Source organism: Lepisosteus oculatus, chromosome 1 (assembly GCF_040954835.1).
Source record: "Lepisosteus oculatus isolate fLepOcu1 chromosome 1, fLepOcu1.hap2, whole genome shotgun sequence".
Classification (NCBI taxonomy): Eukaryota; Metazoa; Chordata; class Actinopteri; order Semionotiformes; family Lepisosteidae; genus Lepisosteus; species Lepisosteus oculatus.
Window position 1 is genome coordinate 32655972 of NC_090696.1, and position 22525 is coordinate 32678496.

At 34.8% G+C, this 22525-nt stretch overlaps 1 protein-coding gene across 2 annotated transcripts in view; it reads left to right on the plus strand.

Annotated features, from left to right (window-relative positions):
* LOC102692336 (B cell scaffold protein with ankyrin repeats 1) overlaps positions 1–22525 on the plus strand; it is a 108179-nt gene that overhangs the window by 18033 nt on the left and 67621 nt on the right. For both annotated transcript variants that reach the window (XM_015345060.2, XM_015345061.2), the window contains exons 4-6: positions 2615–2753; positions 6355–6497; positions 15988–16102. In XM_015345060.2, the coding sequence (XP_015200546.2) occupies positions 2615–2753; positions 6355–6497; positions 15988–16102 (397 nt within the window). The remainder of the gene's footprint in view (positions 1–2614; positions 2754–6354; positions 6498–15987; positions 16103–22525) is intronic.

Here is a 22525-nt window from a genome sequence, read left to right on the forward strand (position 1 = left end):
ACATGACATTAGTTTTGTAATATTGCATAATTTTCCTCTCAGTGCAAAATATAATTTGGAATCTTTGTTACACCCCCAGCTTATACCATTATTTTCATATTTAATCCACACCTTTAACTTTGTATGTAGGATGTACATTATAAAGAAGACACATTACATGCTGAGCTGTTGATTATAAAAGCAGTTCAAACATCTATTGAAATTGTTCAAGATTATCAACAGTTAAAGGTGCCTTTTAAATTTAAGAAAGATGACATCATAAAAAAACATAATTAAACATTAAAACCTCTAAATTCCAGGCTTCTTTAGATTGCATAGCACATGGAGGAGTGTGAATACTTTTGTCTTAGATGGTACTGTATGTACTTTGTAACGTCAAACATTATGAACTTCAGTAAAATTCAAAAAGTAAACAGTGTAGTGAGCTGTGGTACAATTAACATTTAGGTCATAGATGTAATTCCCAGGAAAGCTTTTAAAATTCTAAATGACTTAAGACGTGTGAATTTTATTACAAATTGTATAACTCTTATTTAGAAATAAATAAAAACAGAACCCATATGGTTGTGAATTAAGAGAAATGTTTTCACATTAAATGTCGGCATAAGCAATTGATGTGCTGATAACATTTAATGATACTCTTGATATATACTGTACATCTGTAACAGGTAGTTTATAATACCTGAATTCTGGTTTTATGTTTCTTGTTGTATTTCTTTTGATTTGGCACTGAACTGAGCTTTCGGTCTCTACTCTTCTTAACACGTAAATGATTGTTGATTTTTTAGCCACCTTGTGAACTGTAGTTGCAATTACTTGCATGGCATACAGTATATCCTAAGATCCTTTTCACCAGGGAGCACTGTTGAGAACGGGTGATCACACATGCTGCTTCAGCAAGTTTCTTTACAAAGCTGCTCAGAGTCTGCTGGCCTGTATGCAATTGCACCATTTGCCGGTTTAAAAAAAAAACAATGTTCTTGCCATTTTTGCCCAGCTCCCTGCATCTGAGGTGAGTGGGCGTGTGATCTGTGGCCTCTAATTATGTAGAGCCATACCTCATTTAATCAATACTGTATAGACAGCAAGAAATACATTGAGCAGAGATGCTTCTATAACTATCTGGTTCGAATGAAAGCCTGAGTGCTGTGATTCTTTTTTATTTTTCACACATGATTACTGAAATTAGCAGAAGATAACATTCTTTTTTGAAAGAACCAAATAGCACAATAATCAAAAGCACAAGAATGATTTACTAAGAATTACACTGATATCAGGAAAACATTGTACTGTAGTTTAATAAATTGTTTTTTTTTTTGCCCACAATTTTAAATTCATAATTGTATACATTAAGAGGGACATTAATCAAACAAGTTGCAAAACTGCCATTCACTATACATTTATATTACAGGCTTTTACAAGATTATAATTTTTTTGCTATTTAGAGTACTGCCACAGCTCAACTAATTCACAAAGACCCAGCTTCGCCTTTGTTACCTTTTTAGGTCAAATGTGACAGATGAATTTCACTACCTATTAATCAGAAACAAACAATTTACCCAAGAGCAAGTTTGTTTGTTTTTTTTCCTTCTGATGTTTTTTTTCAACCGTACCTTTTGGAAAGGTAGATGAAATGCAAAACAGAACCCAAGTTGCTTGTTGTTTAAAATGAATACAACACAATAATTACATTCTATTCGGGTATATTGACCTGAGAATCTTTTTAGTAAGTTATTTGTTTTGCTTAACTCACTTTTCTGTAACAAAACAAAAGTATGCTCTTGTCTTTTTATTGCCGCACAGTTGCTGATAAAACAGATGATAAAATAGATTATCCGCAGCATATAACATATTGTGAGGCATCTGTGACATTTTAAATGTTCAGGAACAAAATGAACACATACTGTATTATTCCTGAAAATGTAGGTATTCTGACATATGGATGATATCTGTATTTCATTACTTAAGCAAAGCAGCTCGGTTACATAGGGGTTAACACTGTGCCTCACAGCCCTTAGGTCTTCGGTTTGTCCACTGTGTGTCTTCACATTGGTTTTCTCTGTGGGCTTCTTTTTCCCAGTGCAATCTGAAGACCTGCTGTTTAGGTTACTTGGTTTCTTTAAAATATACCCCATGTGTGTTTGTCCCCTGAGAGATTAGAGATAGATACATATACATTATCTAGGATACTGTACATTAAACTGAATCGACTGTATTGAATCTGTATTTGTTTCAGGCAAAGCTCATTCTTCTGATGCACCAAAAATCATGTCCAAATTCCATATCCCAAATCACTAAAGAAAAGTATGTTTCTGATTACTTTCACACACACCAAAGCATCTAAAAAAGAAGGAATTTAATCCATTTGAACATTAGCTAGTGTTCATCTGTTTTATTTGAGCATCACATAATGCCAAACGCCACCTTGTTGTGATGGAGATAAAGGTATATGCAGAGTATTTTAAACTGAATTTCACAGTACCCAAATTACCCTTGAACAACACCGAAGGTACACACTATATATGTAGGCTGGTTTCATACAGTACATTACTTAAAGAATTAGGTCAATAAACAAGAAGAAGTGTCTCAATAATGTTTTTTTTCTGTTTTTTAGAAACCAGGGGAACTTTTTATTTTGCTACAAGATGTGGCAGCCCCAAAGGACACTGTGGTGGAATTCCATGGAAATGAGCAGAAAATAAAGGTCCAGCCTACATTATGGAATGAGAAGACACTCTGTATGAAAGCTTTAGGTAAGAAGGACTTAATTTACTTTACCTTTACGACACACGTTTTTTTAAATTTGGACAGTCCTTGTACATAAAATCTATGGATTAGGTTCTGCTCTTTGATTGATTTGTAGCTCCTTCCTGAATAAAAACAGTGGCACAGGGAGCATGTGATTTATGAGAAACAAATACATTTGCAGCCTCCTTTCAGAGATGGGAATGACAGTTGTCAAGTACTGATTTGCTGTTCTTCAAATATTTATGGGTCCATAAATAATTGAAGAAAAAACAAAACAGTCTTTTTGCAATCTATGTTCCTGTTGCTTTAGGAAATGTTGGCTTCTGTTAAATGTGCTTAGACTAGATCACTTTTCACTGTTCACTGTTATATTTTATCATATCTTTTGTAGTATAAAATAAATCACATTTGTTGAAATGGCAGTGACAAGCCTAGGCGTTATTATAATTTTAAAGAATTTAAAAGAACATTACACCTGTTTTCATCACCAATAAGCATTGTGTAAAATCACATTTCAAGCCTTTAAAAATTAATTATTCCCTTGAGAAAAATGGCTTATATAATAAGAAATTATCATGTTTTTGCAAGCATTTCCTTATTAGTTTATCTAACACAAAAACTGTGAACAAAAATGTAGTTATGATACAAATATAACGAAGCTTAAAAAGTAAATCGATATGTAACAAAAAATCAATCACAGAAAACAATATTATATTCCAAATATAATAACACAACATAAACTAGACATTTCAGACCAAGAAACCAGAAGTTATTCAATGTTGCTTTGAACTATTTCATGTTTCCACTAATGCAAGGTGAGAAATTCCATGGGAATAATTAGAAAATTAAATGCCAGGGTGTCAAATTCCTTTTTTCTGTGCTGTTAGGTGCTATGTGGGAAAAGACTCTTCTTTTTTGCACTCTGAGCAAAATAGAGTGGCTCATGAGCACAACCATCAACGCTCTGAGCAACTTGAAGATATGTTAAACATGTTTAATAACAGCATGACCAAAAAGTGAGTAAAATAACATAATGTGAATGTTCGATTCACTTATAACCTAATTTTATTCCATTTGCCATGGTATAACAACACTTGTGGATTCTTCCACTTTGTGAAGCTCTTTTAAATGCAATGAATGTGACAGTGTTCGCTTGGATTCTATATTTCTATTCTATATTTATTTTGTACTGAGCCTTTAGAACATTTTGGAAAGTTGTCAATACAGCTGTCTGAAATAAACAGCAAAACACATTCCATAAAGATAGCACTTAAATCCATGCACCCCACTAATACAAGGGCTATAAGTATTTTCTTTCTATAGGAGTCATTTTTATTTGCTTAATATTTATTGTATCGGATCCCACTTAAGTTCTCAATTTCCTGCCTTTGTTCTCTGAACTCGTATGTAGAATCAGACATTAAGTTCTCAATAATTTCTGGGATGATTCACTAGGCTAGGTGCTTGATTTGTTTCACTGAGCTAAAAAGCATAGTGAATTAAACTTATGAATCATCCAGAGGCTCGTGAGTTGTTGTGCAACCTAGTATGTTTTGTTCTTGGGACTTTCAAGATCACTTAGAGGCAATACCATACAAAGGCCTGGTCTGAAGTGCACTCGGAGTTTGAAACTAAAAGTATAAATGCATTTTTCCTCATTCTTTTATTATGGTACAGATTTAATTACTTATTGATTCAATAATAATGAGTGAAAATGTTTTCTACAGAAATGAAGGATACGAAGTTTAGGATAGCTCTATGAAGTTGCTCCCCCTAAAAACAGCACAAATGATGAAACCCACCACATTTGTTAGTGATGCATTTGTGCCACTGAAAGTATCTTCCCAGCTGCTTTTGTTCCTGAGATATAGTGCTTCTTTTTTCAGGTAATACAGTGGCCATTTACAACATGTAGCACTAGTAACCCTTTATGGGAAGTTAAAACATTCTATTATTGGATACTATGATACGAATGCCTGCAATTTTGATTCTGTGTGTGCCAGGGGGAACATATGCATTTTATACCAGTATTTTCTGTGCGTTCATGTGAACAGGAAAATTTAATTTGTCTCCAATATCATACCGTATTTTCAATAGTTGAGGGTTTAGCCTTAAAACACAAACATAAGGAAACAATTACATGTTCTTAATAAAGGCTATAACTAGCAAGTCTTAAAGTCAGTCAATATTTTTTGAAAATCTGAAGAAGTTGTCAGTTTTTCATTTTGTCCTTTTCAAATAAATAAGCAAATCCATGGACATTTATGGATTCGATCCATTTTTCAGACTACGAATTTAAATAGATTAGTATAAGCAACTCTGTGTATTACAAAGACCATTGTTGTACTATTTATTTTATGCAAAGTAAACTTATAAATATCAAAAAGGGAAACTATGTACTAAATTGAACATGGTAGTACAACATCGGAAACTCTCATAAATGCAGACCTCAGAAATATTTGAAAATATTTTTTATTTTCACATATATTAATTGAACATATATCTAAGTTCTTAAAAATGTAATTATCTACTGTACATGTACAGTACATTATGTATTTGTAGTTACAATGCTCTAACTTGTAAACATAACACAATTAGGTCACAGTCCTTTTATTTTCGTATTTCTGGTAAATCCTGGGTGTAGAACACAGCTTGAGGGAACACCTTGATGTCTGTAAGATGTAGATATGACTGTCTTAAAGTCATCATATTTCTCTCAGCTGAAATCATTACTTTTGCAGTATGCAATGTAATGACCAAGAACATGTTTGTTTGTCCAGCTCCACGAAGCACCCCAAAAAAGCACTATATCTCAGAAACAAAAGCATTACAAATGCTACTTTCAACATCACAGACAGGCGCAAATGCAGCACAACAGGTTTCGTCATATGTGTGTTTGTAGGGGGTCAACTTCACAGAGCCGTTCACGTTGTATCAAAACAATACTTTATTTACTGAATTAGCAAATCATTTTCACCTTAATTTGAACACATTACAATATATCAAATTTCAAAGCTGGTTAAAACTTTGATGTTTCTCTGGCATCCACAATAAATGGCTTCTTCTGCTTTTCAAAATATTATTTTGCCTAAAACGTTTATTATTTGTCTTAATTATGAATTCTAAAATTTTCTCTTTAACAATGATAAAAGCAATACGGGGGTGGGGGGGGTAAAAATAGATCCTTGCAAAGCTTGCAGAAAATCCTAAATTGAACCTCTACGATGGTCCATTTTTAGAAAATGTTCTTTTTTGAACCAGAAGACTTTGCAAAACAGTAAGGGAGTGAAGAGAGAAAAATATATTTTAACAATGTAACAAATCTTTCATTGAATGTCATAATAAAGATGGAAATGTGAAGGAAAATGTGAAAAGTTGTTAAATGTCAACCAATTACACATCAAGGTGAGAAAGTGTAACTTCTGTGCAGAATTTCACTACATAATCCTTTTAATGAGACACTGCATACCCTCTTAAATCACCTGTGAATCGTAAAACAACCTGATGTCTTTTAACAATGTTTTATTCAGCACAAGGGGATGGTTTTGAGGGATGATGCTAATTAATATTTTTATTCATATCTAAAATTAAATGTTTTCTTTTCAGCCTTTCCTCCAGGAACTGTTAATGTCACAGTCTACAACAGGGGAACTGTTACAGGCAAGACACAAGTACAGTACTACAATACAATGGGAGAAATAGCAGTGCTTCTTAAGAAAGCAGCAGATCCCATCAACTTCATGTGGCAGGTAAGTGTTACATTTCTTTACAGCTTACTGACTTGGTGGGTTCCTATGTCAAATATGTCTAAGATAAAAATAAAAACAATAAAAATTTAACAAAATTAATTTAACACAATAACATGGCTCACATACAAAGTTGTTTTTGATTTTGTTGTGTTTGTTCATTTTGCTTGAAATTTTTAGTGTCTGCAAATTTAGAAAACTGCTGAATCATAGACAAATATGGTCAATATTTCCCAATAGTAGAGAATCACTGTCCAGGGCCAGACAGTGCACTGTCAGCTCTACAATCTCCAGCCTTATTCTGAATGTTGACCCTGACCTGTCATGTCAATGTTTGAACCCCCAGTTGTGACCAGCATCTATGAAGCCCTTTCTATTTTTAAAAAGAATAGTGAGAAAAGAATGTTGCCTGACTTGACTTTGCAGATGCTAAAGAGAACATTCACAAGCAGCTTTTGAAACTACGTACATCATTTGTTCACATAGTCAGTTCATATTGTAATTGTACAATCATTTTTATACAAATATCACATGGCTTGATAGCTTCACAGATTTCCCCGCTACTGACTCACGATTTTGTACTGTATGGAAGAGGTCAGTAAGTGACTCACTGTACCTCTTCAGCATCACCCATATTGGAAATGAATTAGACACATGCAGTATTAGTGACTTTTAATTTCACTTCATTTATTGATTCCCTTCAAAGGGTATATAAACTTACATGCAATACAGAATAGTTGATGTCTACCATGCAAAACCAAGCTTTGTAATCAGATGTGAACACAGCAGATTGCTTCAAATATAATTTTGAGGAGTGAGTTTTCCATTTTCATACCTTGAGGTCACAAAAAATACTGGCTCATCCACGGTGACTTATTTGTTATTTTTACAGAGCCCCTTCTAAAACAATGAATAGTTTAGTTTAGATGATACTGTATGTAAAGCAAAAGATTGATATGAAACATTTAAAAATTTGACCTGATGTTTTATTGATATTGATGGTTTGCACTTTCTGTGTTACTCTTTAAGAGTAAGAGTGAAATAAGTAGTTTCTGTTGTGTGAGTGTACTTTCAGTGACAGAACCTTGCATCTCAACTTTATATACACTTTTAGTTTGTCTTGAGCATAAGCATTTTTTCAGGTCACAACAACATTTGCTACTGACAATAACCACAATACTGTTTCACTAAATGTGTTTAAAAAGGGCAATAATTAAGCATGGTTTCCAGTTTTTCTGCATCATTCCACAATGCTGTAGGTTGAAGAACATGGGAAGATAGATGTACTGTAAATGCTGTTTAGTGAGGTGAAGTTCTCAAGTATAAAAATGAGTATTTTTATTCACCGTAGTAGTTCAGGTGGGTAGCTACGTCAGCATGCGTAGGCTGCGTAGGAACAAGTAATAGGTTTATTCCATGCTGAAAAGAGAAGAAACTGGTGTACACTCTGCTTGAAGTCTGCATTGGCCCTCTGGGTGATCCCATTTGTCCAAAGACATACTGATAGGTTAATTGGCTTCTGGGTAAATTAGCTTTGATGTGAGTGTGAATGTGTCCATGTTTGTGTCTGTGTGTGTCCTGCAACGGACTGGAGTCCAGTCCAGGTTGTATTCTGCCTTGCACTCGATGCTCCAGCTCTCCCATGCCCCCGAATTGGAATAAGCAGTTAGAATATGGATGGATCTTACCAAGATATACTGCAAAAGTACCAAAATTAAACTTTTAATTTTTAAAATGAACAACAAAACGTTTTATGCAGCTGTCAATGAACAATGTGGGGGAATTTAAGATACCACAAGCTAATGTGTATTTTAGTCCAGAGACTTCCACTAAACTATTGCAAATCATTGTAGAATGTACTTTAACAATCCCTTGGGTTGGTTTTTAGAATATGCAGGTACAGGACTACAGACACACCAACCACAGCCATAAGGTTCTGAAATACCAAATATAGTGTATTTACAGTGGGGGGAAATAAAACAAAAACAGCCACAACCAAAAAGACACCGAAACAAAACCTAAGCTCCACTTTGAGCTCATAAATGTGTTGAAGTCCTTAACTATCATAGCCAGGCAAGTAATTTGCTTACTATCTTGAAAACAATCACAGCACATCATTGTTTCCTCCTTCTTTCTCAAAACTCACAAAAGTTTCCTTCTCCCTTGTCTCATTTGAGCATGTACTGCTCAGGATCTGCCCTGTGTCCCATATACAGTAACAGCCCCCACCCTGAAAACCTCTGCCTTATGGTTTTAAAACAGTCACCTGACCACTTGCTTTCAAACAATTGGTCAAGAGACTGAGAGCAGCAGCTCATTCCCACAGATCACCGGACAAGGCTGTGCTTTTACAGTACCTAACACTGTGTTTAATGAAACACAATGTTTGTTTGCGCCCTCTACTAACAGAGGGTAGCAAAGAAGGCTAAGATAATTTTGGAGTGTGGTCCCCTCTTCTGTAAATTTACTCCTTCCATCTGGGAGATATCGCTTTGTAACTTTCATTCCCTCTGCAATCTCACTTTAAAACAATGTATAATAACTCTTATTTTCTGATGTACAGTACACTGTGGTACTGTATGCTTTGTTGATAATATATGTCTGTATTTGTTCAATTGTTGTATTGTATTATGCCATAAAACCAATTTCTCCAGGGGATAATAAAGCTTGAATTGAATTGAACTGTCCACAGTTTTCCCCTTGCTATTACTAAATCTGCCTGTGTAATTATACCACACACAAGCCAACATAAGCAAATACTTTTTTCTGCAGGACATACTTTTCTGAGGAACACATTTAGGTGTGCTTACTTTTTTTGATTTTGCTACAGTGCTCCAGTGTGTGTAGGAGGCACATAAATCTGGAGCTCTTAACATTAACTTAATTAAATTTTTTAACTTGCTGATGTTGCAAAATGTATATGGTCTATGAAAAGATAATTCTAAAACACTGACTGTGCAGGAGTAGGGTATGAAACCATTTTATTTATTATTCATTCAAAAAAAACTTAAACCTTTTTTGGAAATCTCTGCATGGGAAATTCAGAAGATTTATTTCCCTGTTTTACATAAAGAACGGCTGGTTTCCAGAATATATACAGGTTTAAAAATGACTAAACATTTGTATTTGTATCTGTCTTTTGCATTTACAAACTTCTAAAGAATGTTTTAATTAAAATGTGATGACAGGGGTTCATATTAGAGGTGATATTGGGAAGAACTAATAGCTTTTGTTCTTCCATTTGTTATAATTTATATTTAAACTGGTAAGAAATTTAGTCCATTGACTGCCACATAAATTTAAAATCCAATTGTATCCTTTTATGCTGAGTTTAACTGATTAACTCATACAATGTCATAAAACCAATCACCCTTATTACTTCAGTTATTATGTCAGCATATTGAGCAGACCAAGGAAGACTTCAGCCAACTTTCAAATTAAGGTTACAGCAGCACCAAGGTTACAAATTAAGGTTACAGTGTAACCCTGCCTAAAAGTACATATTTAATGTTCCTTGTAGGAACCAATTGGTTCTTAAGATATAAAACTGGAGGTTTATGTTTCCTTAGTGTTCAGATAGGAAAGAAAAATGTTAGGAATTGTAAAGCTTGGACTTGCACAGAGGACTGTGCCAACTTTGCTTCATGGGTTTTAAAATGGATTTAATAGCATGGCAGCAGCTAAACCTTTTTAATGCACACAACCTCACATATTCTGGTTTATAGAAGTCTGCTTAAAGGTTTTACATTACTGATACCCAAGGAAAACCCACAAGTAGGCTATGTTTAATATCAAAAGCTAATTGAACAGATAATGGTGTTATTGAACAGACATATGGATGGACATCAAATTCTTATCTTGTCCACGGTTATCACGTCCACTTCCCCGTGCCTAAAAGCTCCCTGACTGAACTAAGTACTGTGCGCATCTTTTCTAGTACTCTTCATTGCCGTTTGTTGCAGGTGGATGTGTTTCACATTTAGCGTTGTTGGGTTCTAACATTCATCACATTCATCCAGGCCAGGAGATGCGTTTGTCACAAATACTTGACTCCTACATGCAGGAGTACCCTTCTTCCCTGACCACAGGTTGTTTTATCTTTCAGAACCCACAGTACACCCACAGATTAGACAAGGCAGTTACAGTAGGAATGTTTAAGTGCCTTTTTATTATCTAACAGTTACAACACCCTGTCTACCCAACATCCAGAGCCCTTTGCACAAAACTCTCTCCAAGGGACACACAACCAGCAGTTCTGCCCTCCATGTAGTTCCTTTTTTGATACTTAAGCATCTTCTTTAATCCAAGGAATCCTGAACAAAGTGTCTCTGGTTTTCCCCCTCTACCCTGTTTATCTGTGAGACCACCTTTGGAACAAGGGGGGAGAAGGACGATGTTGGCTTTCCTCCTCTTCTCTCAGTCCCTGGTGTCAAACTCATGTCCTCTCCTGGATCCAACTGCTGCAATCTCTCTCACAATCCTTCCTCCTCCAAAGTTCCTTGAGTTCCCTGACTCTGGATTTTTGAAGCCCTCTTAACATGGACAAGGGCTCATGACTCATTCTCAGGAAGAGTGGAACATACTGTATGTCGGCAAGCAGTATTAATTCATAGTTGAGACACTGTGGTGCTAATGTGGATACCGCATTACGACACAAAGTAATCTGGACAGCTCACAGCCTTTCTGCAGCAGTTCTCTAATATCTTCAGTTACCGTAGTAATATTGATCTCAATGGAATCCTTTCTCAATAAATAAAACTGAGGAAGAAAAGAGAGATTCGATATTGTTTCACAGTAAAGTCCTTACTTTTGTTCAACACATTTTTAAAATTGAACAGAAATGCTTCGATTACAGAGAAACTCAAATTATATCGTTTATGGTGTAAACAGTATGAAATCAGTTATTAGTCTGTAAAATTAGTTTGTAAAATAACTAAATAAGTAAAATGCAGAGAATTGTTCCATGATTCTTAACTTGATTTAAGAATTTTAAGGCAATTAAATAATCCATTAAAAACACTTATGATATAAATACACAAAACCGTAGAGAATGTTGGTTAACAAGAAATGTTAAGGATTACAGTACACATATAGATGTGGCATCAGAGTCCTAGAATGAAATTGTTACAGAGCCTGATGTAAGAAGATGACAACAAAAATAGTTTATATGTGCAGTAATCTGCAACATAATTTTTCATGTTGGTGGGAATTCTTTGAACATGCATAGTAGTGAACACTTACAAATTAACGTGGCATTTGCCATATGTTGACACAATACATCATTACAAAAAGACCAGCTCTTGTTGGGTCTTGTCTCTTTATGCAGACATTTCATGTTAACAATTCAGTTGACACTAATTACTGTTTTCTTCGTAGATGCATTTTAGCATGTGACTTTCACCTTATTGATTTCTTATGTGAATCTGTTTCATGAATCTCCGTGCTACAGTTAATGGCACATTATTAAGGTAAAGATGACTTGTGACAACATTTCCCTTAATCTGTGGAAAGACAATTATCAAAGTGGAAGAGATGAGAATTGAACCAATGACCTTAACTCACAACAACGACTATGCTAATCAAAGCAGTATTCAGGTTACTCATAGAGAGTCATCATAACATCTACAGTAATTAACTTACATCTTAATTTAACATATTCAGTTCCAAAGCAGAAAAAGATAAAGTAGACATTTTTTACACATATTTGAAAATGCCATAGAAAAAGACTTTAGTGTTAGACTCGACCCCGCTAGAGCAAGGTGGAGGGAGCTAGCAGACTCTAAACTGCCACTCAGTGGCCGTTACCATGGAGATGCATTCCAACAAGAAATCTGCATCACCTAATGGAGGCGAGGACAAATCCATCACAAGGTGCACAAAGACACACACACTCACCCCAGGGCCATTTTTCCCAGAATTCAATTAATCTACCAATATGTTTTTGGGGTTGTGGGAGGGAACCGGGAACAAACCCAGGCAAACGCAGAGAAAACATACAAACTCCACACAGATAGCACTCCAGAATCTCAGCATTGAAAGGCAGCAACACTTACCACTGACCCACCATGCTGCCACAACTGGAGCTGTTAATCCATATACACAACACATACAGTAGCTGAAGACATAGTGTGCTGAAGAAGGCTTTCACTTTCTTGACAACTAGAAACCTTGCAATGGAAAAGTCCATCTGTACAAACATCTGAGATTATCCAGCATGGGGCCAGGATCTACAGATGCAAGCAGGTTTAAAAAATGTTACAAATTCATAAATCTGGATCTAGAAAAGAGGGGAAGAGAATCCAAAGAAAAACTGTGAGCAAAATGCATAGGGAACATCATCAAAACATACTGCAGGAAAAAAATCAAAATGTTACCATATTAGATAATTAAGTTCTCATACTCATGGTAGGAGTATTGGAAACAAAATGCAGGAGATAGAAGCTACTTTTGAGGTGATTATAGTGTAATTGGAGTCAAAGAATAATAGCTGTTGGTGGAGTTAGACAAAATTTACTTTAAAACACAGAGGAAGCAGAAATTATTTGAGATGAATCAACAGTCTCAGAATCTAGACGGGTCAAACTAGTGTTAAACGTATTCTAGTCAATCAAATTTAAATTTCATTATAGTATCATTATCACACAGTCTTTTTAAAGGAATAAGGGATGTAAATGTAGTCATTTTGATTAATTGATCAGTCATGATGGACTTTAATACACTCAGGTGACTTTAACTCTTCCATGAGCACTAAATTATCTCAGAGTGAGATGACTGGATACAGATGATGAGGTTGTTTATTCCGTTGACTGTCAAGTCAGAAATTGATCCTGGTGCCACTTCTATGTTGGAGTAATGCCAGAAATGGAGTTTCTGTTACTCAAGTAACTCATCAAAATGTGATCTTATTGCTAGAGGGTGAACATTTTTGCAAGGTGAAATATTGCATAGAAGAAGTAAAGGCATGGCAGATAATAGAAACACCTAAAATAAAATAATCTCCAGAGCATGATGATATAATCCCAGTAGAATTTAAAAAGTACAGTAGATATTATGCATATGTTGTTAGCAAAACAATTCCAAAGATCATGATAGAATACAATTAATTTAATGGAAATCGGTTGATGGAGTGCCAATCAATAAAAACTGTTTCATAGAAACTACGGTACTGTATGTAATTATAACAATGTCTTATTTTTCATTATACTCAAAATTGTTGGAATGAAAAACATAGTTTCTGTTTACATTCTGCATTCAACACTCTGCACTTGTCATTAAACTGTCTGCAAGATGTTTGCATAGTTTTTTGTTCTTTGAAAGGTTTCATTGCAAGTTTTAGTGTCTGCTAATCATCCTGATTTGGTATCACCTGTGAACATTGTAGTAGTTTCCTTTCTATAACTGAATCTACAATGCTGACACACAGTAAATTAGTAAATTCCACTAATTACAGTATATCACTTGAATTTGAGAATTCACCTCTTTATCTGTATTCTGTTTTCCATCCATTTATTGGTTCTTAATACCAATACACACATTATGCTGAATGCCTAATGCCTGCAATTTGAGCATAAAGCTTTTATGAGACATCTTTTTGAAATTCTAAATATGCCATATTGCATGATTTTGTTTGTATCCATTACTGCTACTGTCTGTTCAAACAGCTAGAAAGTTAGTATAGTGTGATCTAGCTTTTCTCAATTCATGATGACTATTCCCTCGAATCATATTACCATTCAGTACTTCTATTTAACTGTATTATGCATCATGCAATCGTATATCTTCTCATGTTTCTGGCATTATAACTTTGACTATTAACAATACAGATTAGTTTAGGTATGAAAAAAACAATCTTTTGTTTTATAAATATTGAATTCACATTGATCGGAATCTGGGCAGAACAGTGGTGCAATCAACAGCTTTGCTGCCTCATAGCCCTGAGTTGAGTTCCTGGGGTGGTACAGTATCTGCATGGAGTTAGTGCATTCTCCCTGTGTTCATATGGGTTTTTGCCAGGTGCTGTGGTTTCCTCCCACTAAACAAAGACGTACTGTTAGGTTAATTGGCATCTGGGGAAAAAGGTCCCAGTGTGAGTGTATCGGGTCACATCCAGGATACATCCTGCCTCTCGCCCATTGTTTGCCAGCATAGTTTCCAGCTCCTCCATGACCCTAAAGGCAGAAAATGGATGGATTTTCATCCATAATGATTGGAATTTGCAAATGGTTGATCACTTCAACTAAAGGCAAACTACACTACTGTATATATGTGCATCCAATATGAAAAGCTGTAACAGTTTCTCCTGTAAATGTAATCACATTTGCTTTTCAAATACAAAAGACTCATAATGTCAGGCATTCTTTATCAATAACACATTTATTAAGCTACAATATATATATATGGATATTTTTGTGCAGCAAAAATAAATATATTAGTAATAAAAACTCCCAACAACTGTTTTGAAAAATAACCAAAATTTCAGTGTATAATCACCATAAAATTGTTCCTGTATAAAGGTAAAACATTAAAATAAAAAAGTAGCAAAATACAAAACATGTACAGTATGTCAGGTGGGTAGCTGCGTCAGCATGTGTAGGCTTCAAAGGAACAAGTAATAAGTTTATTCCATGCTGAAAAGAGAGGAAAGAAAACACAAAGTTTTGGCCGTGGAGCCACCTGAAGAAGGTTTATTAATCAGTCCAATTTTCACACAACACTGGCTTCAGATACTGTACAACAGTACAGGCTACAACAGTCAGCCTTCTTGCATACAACAAATATGTACTGTAGCAGTAGTAAATACATCATCCCTGTCAATCACATTGGGCAGGTCTCATTCTACAAGTCCTCTTTTTACCGGCTAGCTGACATACAGTAGCAGCAACCGAGGCTGCTACACTGTTTCACTCAAACCAGACATCACACAGATGTGATAACCACTTAACTCAGGCAGCACTATTCTATCACTTGGCCTTAGAGCAGGCTGTCTATAGAAACCTCCAGTCCTCACGGGGATGGCTTTTGGAACCAGTCCCCTCCTGGGATTCTGATCTTTTACTCGTCTGGCATCCCACTGCGAGATCCAACTACCAGAGTTCTCCCCATGAGACTCTGATACTTGCTGCCACGCCTGGTAGTGAAGGTCTGACTCCCCTGAGTCCCCAGGATTCACTCACTCACACCTTATATAGGGAATTGGCTTCACATCAGTGATGCCAATCCCCCAATATTCTTTTGCATTATACAATCTCCAGCTGCCCTATTACATGTAGAACATTGGCACATCAGTGTGCAATAGATTTCTAATAATGTCTATGGGTTAGATGTAGGTGTAGGTACTGTATGTTAACATTTAACTGTTGTGTCCAATATAGAACAAGGCCTAATATAAATCCAGTATCCAGCTCTGAATGATCATTTACTTCAGTACAATAGGTGGTTTTAGTGAAGTGGAATTTCATTTGAGTTGGTGTCTCATTTCTGTCTCCCAATTCAGGCATTCCAGATTTCTTCAACAGAAAAATTAGACCAGTTGCTCTCCTCATCACTGAGACAGAGGATGCCCACAGGGGGATTTGGGGTTCTTCAGCTTGATGAGAGCAACAAAGGCTGTAAGTACAGTATGTGAATGCTTCAGGATCAGTAATTAAGAAGCAAACAAATATTCTGATTTGTCATGACATTAAGAATTTAAGTTAGACATAAACATGGAACACATAATTATTCTCTTACAAACAAAGAAGAGGTGAATGAATTAATCTAAATATAATTGTGTGTACTTTAATTGGAAATGCCTGGGATTTTCTTTTTGTTTTCAACTGTTTTTGATAGTTGCAAACTATAGGTGCAACTCAAGGGTCTTTCAAGAAGAGAGCTTTGTAACTCTTAAAATTAAAGTGATATGCAGATCTGAAAATAGTTACAGTATATATAAAGAGAACTAATTGATTTTTAGATATAATTATCTAATTAAGATTTTTATGTCTTACTCAGTACAGACATTAGACAGAAATAACCAAATAATTCTTCAAAAGTCAATTTTTCAAGTAACAATACACAATAACAAAGTAACAAAGTAAAAAAATAAAGTAACAAAGCAATTTCTTTCATTCTTTTCTTAATAGCTAAAACATTATAAACAATATAATAATAGTGGACTTAATTATGGAGTATAATTATCTGTGTAGAAAATAGAACCTCTATCGTCACAATTGTGATGACGATTGGTTTTGAGTTACTGTATATACAGACTTAGTAATGTAGCTTTTTTTTAAAACAATATCATTATTGTTTTTTCAATATTAAATATAACACTAAAACTTTGTACAAGTAGTATGCACATTTACAAATAGCACATACATCTGCAGTGATTTGAAGTACAAGTTTGTATAGGAGTTCATTTTTCTTAAATATAAATATATTGTGTACAAGGCTTAATGTATTTCATTTCAGAAAACAGTTTCTCTAATTTAAACCATTACTCCCCTTCCCGCAAGATTTTACCCTTCTGACTCTCTAGAAAAATTTTGGAATGTATCCCAAAGCTTTCTAAATTCTTCCGTTTTTTTAAACTTAAGGAAGTATTATTTTCCTGTGCAGGGTATGAAATCATCTCCTTCAACCATTGTGTCACAGAAGGACATTCCTCCTGTTTCCAAGTACAGACTATCACTCGTTTTGCCTCGAAAAGGCAGAGAATTACCAACTTTTTTTTAGTCCTCAGTTCTTCTGAGTATACTGTATATTGTTACAAATAGGGGGTTACAAAAATGGTGAAAATCAGGAATTGACCAAGCTGTTTAGTCAGTAAGTAAAATAAATATTCATAACCCTTAACTTATATATGTAACAAATGTTTATTAATGATGACAATACAAACACTACGCTACACAACACAACATACAACACACAACTTACTATATTTATAGTACAGTATGTACAGGCAAGGTATTTCAGCGGCATAACATCCTAATCACCTAGAAAACCTTAGACTGCTGCTAAGTATCAAACTCCAAAATCATGCCTACAAAGGCCAAAATATGGGTGGAGCGGTGGCTCTGTGGCTAAGGATCTGCGCCTGTGCCTGGAAGGTTGCTGGCTCAAATCCCGCGGTCAGTAGAGGAATCCTACTCCATTGGGCCCCTGTGCAAGGCCCTTAACCCTAACTGCTCCAGGGGCGCCGTCTAATGTTAGATCCTGCACTCTGACTCCAAGCTTCTGTCTGTGTGTCTGTGTCTCCATGGAGAAAAGCTGGGGTATGCGAAAAGACGAATTCCTAATGCAAGAAATTGTATAGAGCTAATAAAGAAACATTATAAATAAGAGATAGGCTGCCTTCTTAATAATTGCAATACAACCTGCAGTTAAATCTCTCTGTCTGCAAACCCGGATGCCTCAAAATAAAACACAGCATAGCAAGCTCTCTCTAGCAAGGTTCAAACGCTTACAGTGTATCTCCAGGTTTTGTTTGGATGACCATGAAGTAGGGACTCTTGCCTGATGCAGGCTCCTGGCTTCTCTCTCTTCTCTCCTCTCTTCACTCTGCGCTCTGCTGAGCATAGTCAGAAACCAAAATAGGAGGACTGAAGCTAATAATTAATGTTTGAATATTGAACACCATTTGAGCATGGATAAATTGAATATCATAAGGAAAGAAAAAAAAGATCAATGACATTTTTGTCTACATCTGTGATGTAGAGTGAATTAGGACTTGTAGACTGTTTTAAACACAGGTCCTTAGACCTTCTCTTAATATTTAGAATAAGTTGAGGGGTAATATTTTTACTTCTGATTCTCTAAACTGGTGCATACAAAAATCCCTAATGGAGAAATAGCTCAGGGACCCGAGGGAAGAAATATTTATGAAGTGTCAGACTTGTGAAAAGTAAATGCAACACATGGTCTGCTTCACTTCAAGCACCCAGTAGACTTGTTGCTTTCAGCTAGAATTCACAAGCCCATAACACTTTGGGTCTTTCTCTAGGTAAACTGAAATTATGTAAAATAATAATTTCTCATACAGAAAATAAGAAATCTGGAAAACAACAAAAATTAAGACTTGGTTTAATTTACAAAGAAATACAACCAGAAGACAGCTATTTTTTTTACATTGAATTCCTGATAGTTGTATCACTAAGGTAGAAAATGTTCCTTCTGGCTGAATGTTCAGTGGATAATGGAGCAGTACTAACAGGCGCTTGTTATTAGATTCTTTGTTATTTATAACCAATCAACCACTGTAACACTAGCATGCTGAAATTTCAAGAATGATGTTGTGTGTTCTTCCTTTTTTGGATTCATATGAACTTTTCTGCTGGATATAGTATCATCTCAACAGATTACTTACAGTAGCAAAATTTCTTTTGGAAGCATTAGTATTTTTATCAAGGGCAGCTAACACATACAGTACCTGACTATGTCAAAACAGTATTTACCTGAGTATGAAGCTCAATTCAATTGAAATTGTATTTTAGAATGTACTCCTGAGTCTTTAGTTTTTAGGCTTTTTATTATTGAAATTTTTAAAAAATAATTTCAATACTTGCCAGTATTTAGACTCTGGGAGGAAACCCATATGAACGTGGGGAGAACATACAAACTCCCAGGCACAAATGAGTAAAATGATTTTGAACAAATGCAATATTGTTCATACTGTACAGTATGTATGTTTTGTGGAGTAATCAAAGTTATTTGTTGCACTTTAGTATATAGGCAGGGGAACATTTTTTCTGTTCATTTTTTAATCTGTTTTAGAGGAGTTCAATCATAACCTAAAAAATGGTATCTTTGTACCGCTGGCTCCACAGCCAAGCACATACAGTATACAGTACCAGATGTCTGAACCTCTGTATGCATGTGTAGAAAGTTTTTCTTTTCAAGTTTGACAGATATTGACAACAAAAACAGAAAACATATGAGTGACAGAGAAAGAGCTTTATTTTTAACTGTCATCAATTCCTGCCAGGATAAGGTGACTGCACCTTGAGGCACACTCATACTAAATAATGAAATCCATTTTATTTAAAATGTTAATAGTAATGTTTAATTGACAAGTACACCCTTCTACTTATTCGTGGTTTTGCATGCTTGCAGTGTCAGATGAGGCTTCCCCTGAGATACATTCTGAATCTTTCTAGAATGTTCTCAGAAGCCCAAAGCTTCTCTTTCCAACTCCAAGGCTCAATTCATAATTTGTGCACACATTTTTATGTCACCCATTGTACTTCTACATCTTCATCACCTCTTTCTGAAGTTTATGTACTCAATAGCTGTAAAGACATATGCTTTATGCTCATTTTATAAAATGTCTTTTAAGAATAGAAAACAGTTGAGTATTGTATAAGTTTCCTGTCTTGTTCTGTTTTTGCATGAAGTACAGTAGTACAGTAGGTATACCCATTAGTATAAATATATAAGTATGATAGGAACAAGTAATAGGTTTATTCCATTCTGAAAAGAGAAGAAAGAAAACACAACGTTTCAGCTATGGAGCTAAGTATGATATACAGTACTATAGATTTTTCCCAGTTTATTAAGTTTCCCCTAAGATGATAAAAGGTGAGAAACACTGGCCTAACTCACTTTAGAATAAATCAGTTTTGTCCATAATTTATACCCATTATAATGTATGTAATTAACATTATTAGCAAACCATAATTAAGATAAAATTATACCTTATGCCTCACCAGGCTTCCTCTAGTCACATTAATTTAGAATTAGATCAAAGACTATTTTACTTAATTAAGAAAAAACAGAACCATCAGTTAAAGTGTTTTATTTAAATGAGAAGTAAACAGGAAAGTGATTTGTTTTTAGTGTATGCCACAGATGTTGTGAAAACTGAATTAATTCACATTAATTAGTGCATGCAATTGTAGGTTGAATGAAAACTGAAAATAAATATTGTTCAATATACTTTAAGAAAAAAATATTCTCCTTTTCATGCATTATAACTTTTTGGGGTAAAATTGTGTTCTGATTCCCACCGAAGTATCTACTCTCAAAAACATTCAAATTATTTTAAATTTGTTATCTTAAGTTTCTAGTAAGTATAGAGAACTCATTGAAAATTTCAAAGCTCATTCATGGCAGCAGACGTTTCTACTTTTAAATGAATTATAACAGTCATCAAAATATCCTCTGCCTATTAAGGCAGGGTTCGTAAACTTAAATGGAGTAAACTAATTTTTATTTTTGATTTCTTGATGATCTGACAGGATTCACATTTGTAGGGCAGAATGTTTCTTCTGACACATACCCAGCAGGTAAGCTGCTTACTGGCTTCAAAACACAAAACACTCCTCTCCAATCATTCTGTACATCTCACAGACTCCCAGTTCCACACAATAATAACCGTCTTGCTCAGAGTCGTAAGCAGCTCTATCTTCATTTGTCCTTTTCTGGATGCCTCAGCTTTCCTGTTGTGAAATCAGTCAATTGTCTTTTAGCAATAGGGGAAGATGATTCGGGCCAGAGCTGCCATCTTGCCTGAACCTGCTGTTCTCACAATATGCTCCACACAGCCTATACCTGTAGTATTGATCTGTATGGTGCATTAATCCCTGGTTTAAAAGGTACTATACTGTACAGTATGTCAAACACAGAGAGGGTACAAGAAAATAATTCAATTATGCACAGAGTTAAAATGGTACTTCATAACTGTATAACATGAATAACATTGTTAATTCTACTGACATATGTCACAGATAAGCCAACACATGAAGTCACATACTGTATGGAAATTAGGAGCTGGTGCATTTAGCATTGAGAATAGAAAACACCTCTATAAACAAAGTGTTATGGGAGCCTAGAACAACCACCCCGACTATATTGTTGAACCTGGTTTGATCTCATCATGCAAAGGCTACATGTAATCACGTAAACTAAATGTGCCAATTCAGTTCCACTCATTTTGTACTTTTTTTGGTTGATGTTAAGACTTTTCCAGTTTTCATGCAAAATTAAAAAGATGTGCAAATTGTATTGTTTTTTAAAACAGACTTTTATTCACCTGTAAGTTACAATGTATGTCATAGCATCTTAATTTTCAAAGTCTCTGTTGACACACCAGAAAGCAAGTTATTTGTGCAATAAACAATAGGGGATTTGCTATTTAATGATTCTACTCTTAAATGGTTTTTTATTCATCCACTATGATTTCCACATTCTTAGACACTCATATCATTGTTACTAATTCTAACGTTTTTAATCCTAAACCTCTTGATTCACTTTTCAGTACAACAAACCTGGATGCAAGTTAGCAGTCATGTGATCTATAAATAACTTTGGCATCCCAGAATAGGATATATACTTACATTATACATATATAAACATACAGTTAATTTACACAGTGGTGAATTGTTGCACTTGAAGCCCACAGCAGTTTGACAGTCAATAGAAGACTTCTAAATAAATAGCACTATAGACTTGTGTATGTTACAGTATGTTACTTTGCTTCAGTTGTTTTGAAAGTAACTAATCTCAAAGATGTTAAGGTGAGCCTGGTGTGGTGAAAAGCCACTTACTGTAGCTAACAGTGAGGATATTTCAAAATGTTCATCTTTTTTGTATTTGAAGATTTACTGTATGTACAGTATGCTAATTATTTCACTTATACTGTCTTTATTTTACTCAATACAGTATACCCTTGGTTTAATGGACTTCCCTTGAATGGTCTTTAACTGACAGAAACAAAGTCTGCTACAGGGGGATTTTGTCTGTAAAATCAGAAATGTCAGAGTTTCCCTTCAATGATGAACAAAGTCTGGCAAAGCAATAACTAGTCCAAAAAGCAGGCTTAGTTTATTTGTAAAAAACAGAGTAAAATAGAATAAATAAAAGTTTAAATAAGTTGTTCAAACCTTTAATTAAAATACTGTTAAAGTACACACACTGAACAGTGTATCACAATTTGAAATTGTTTGAATAAAAAAGTGTCCATAAAACAATCACAGTATAATAATGTATACTAAAATAAGATCAGTAAAATCCACAAATAATAAAATGATCAATAGCATCTTTTGTGCAACAAACTG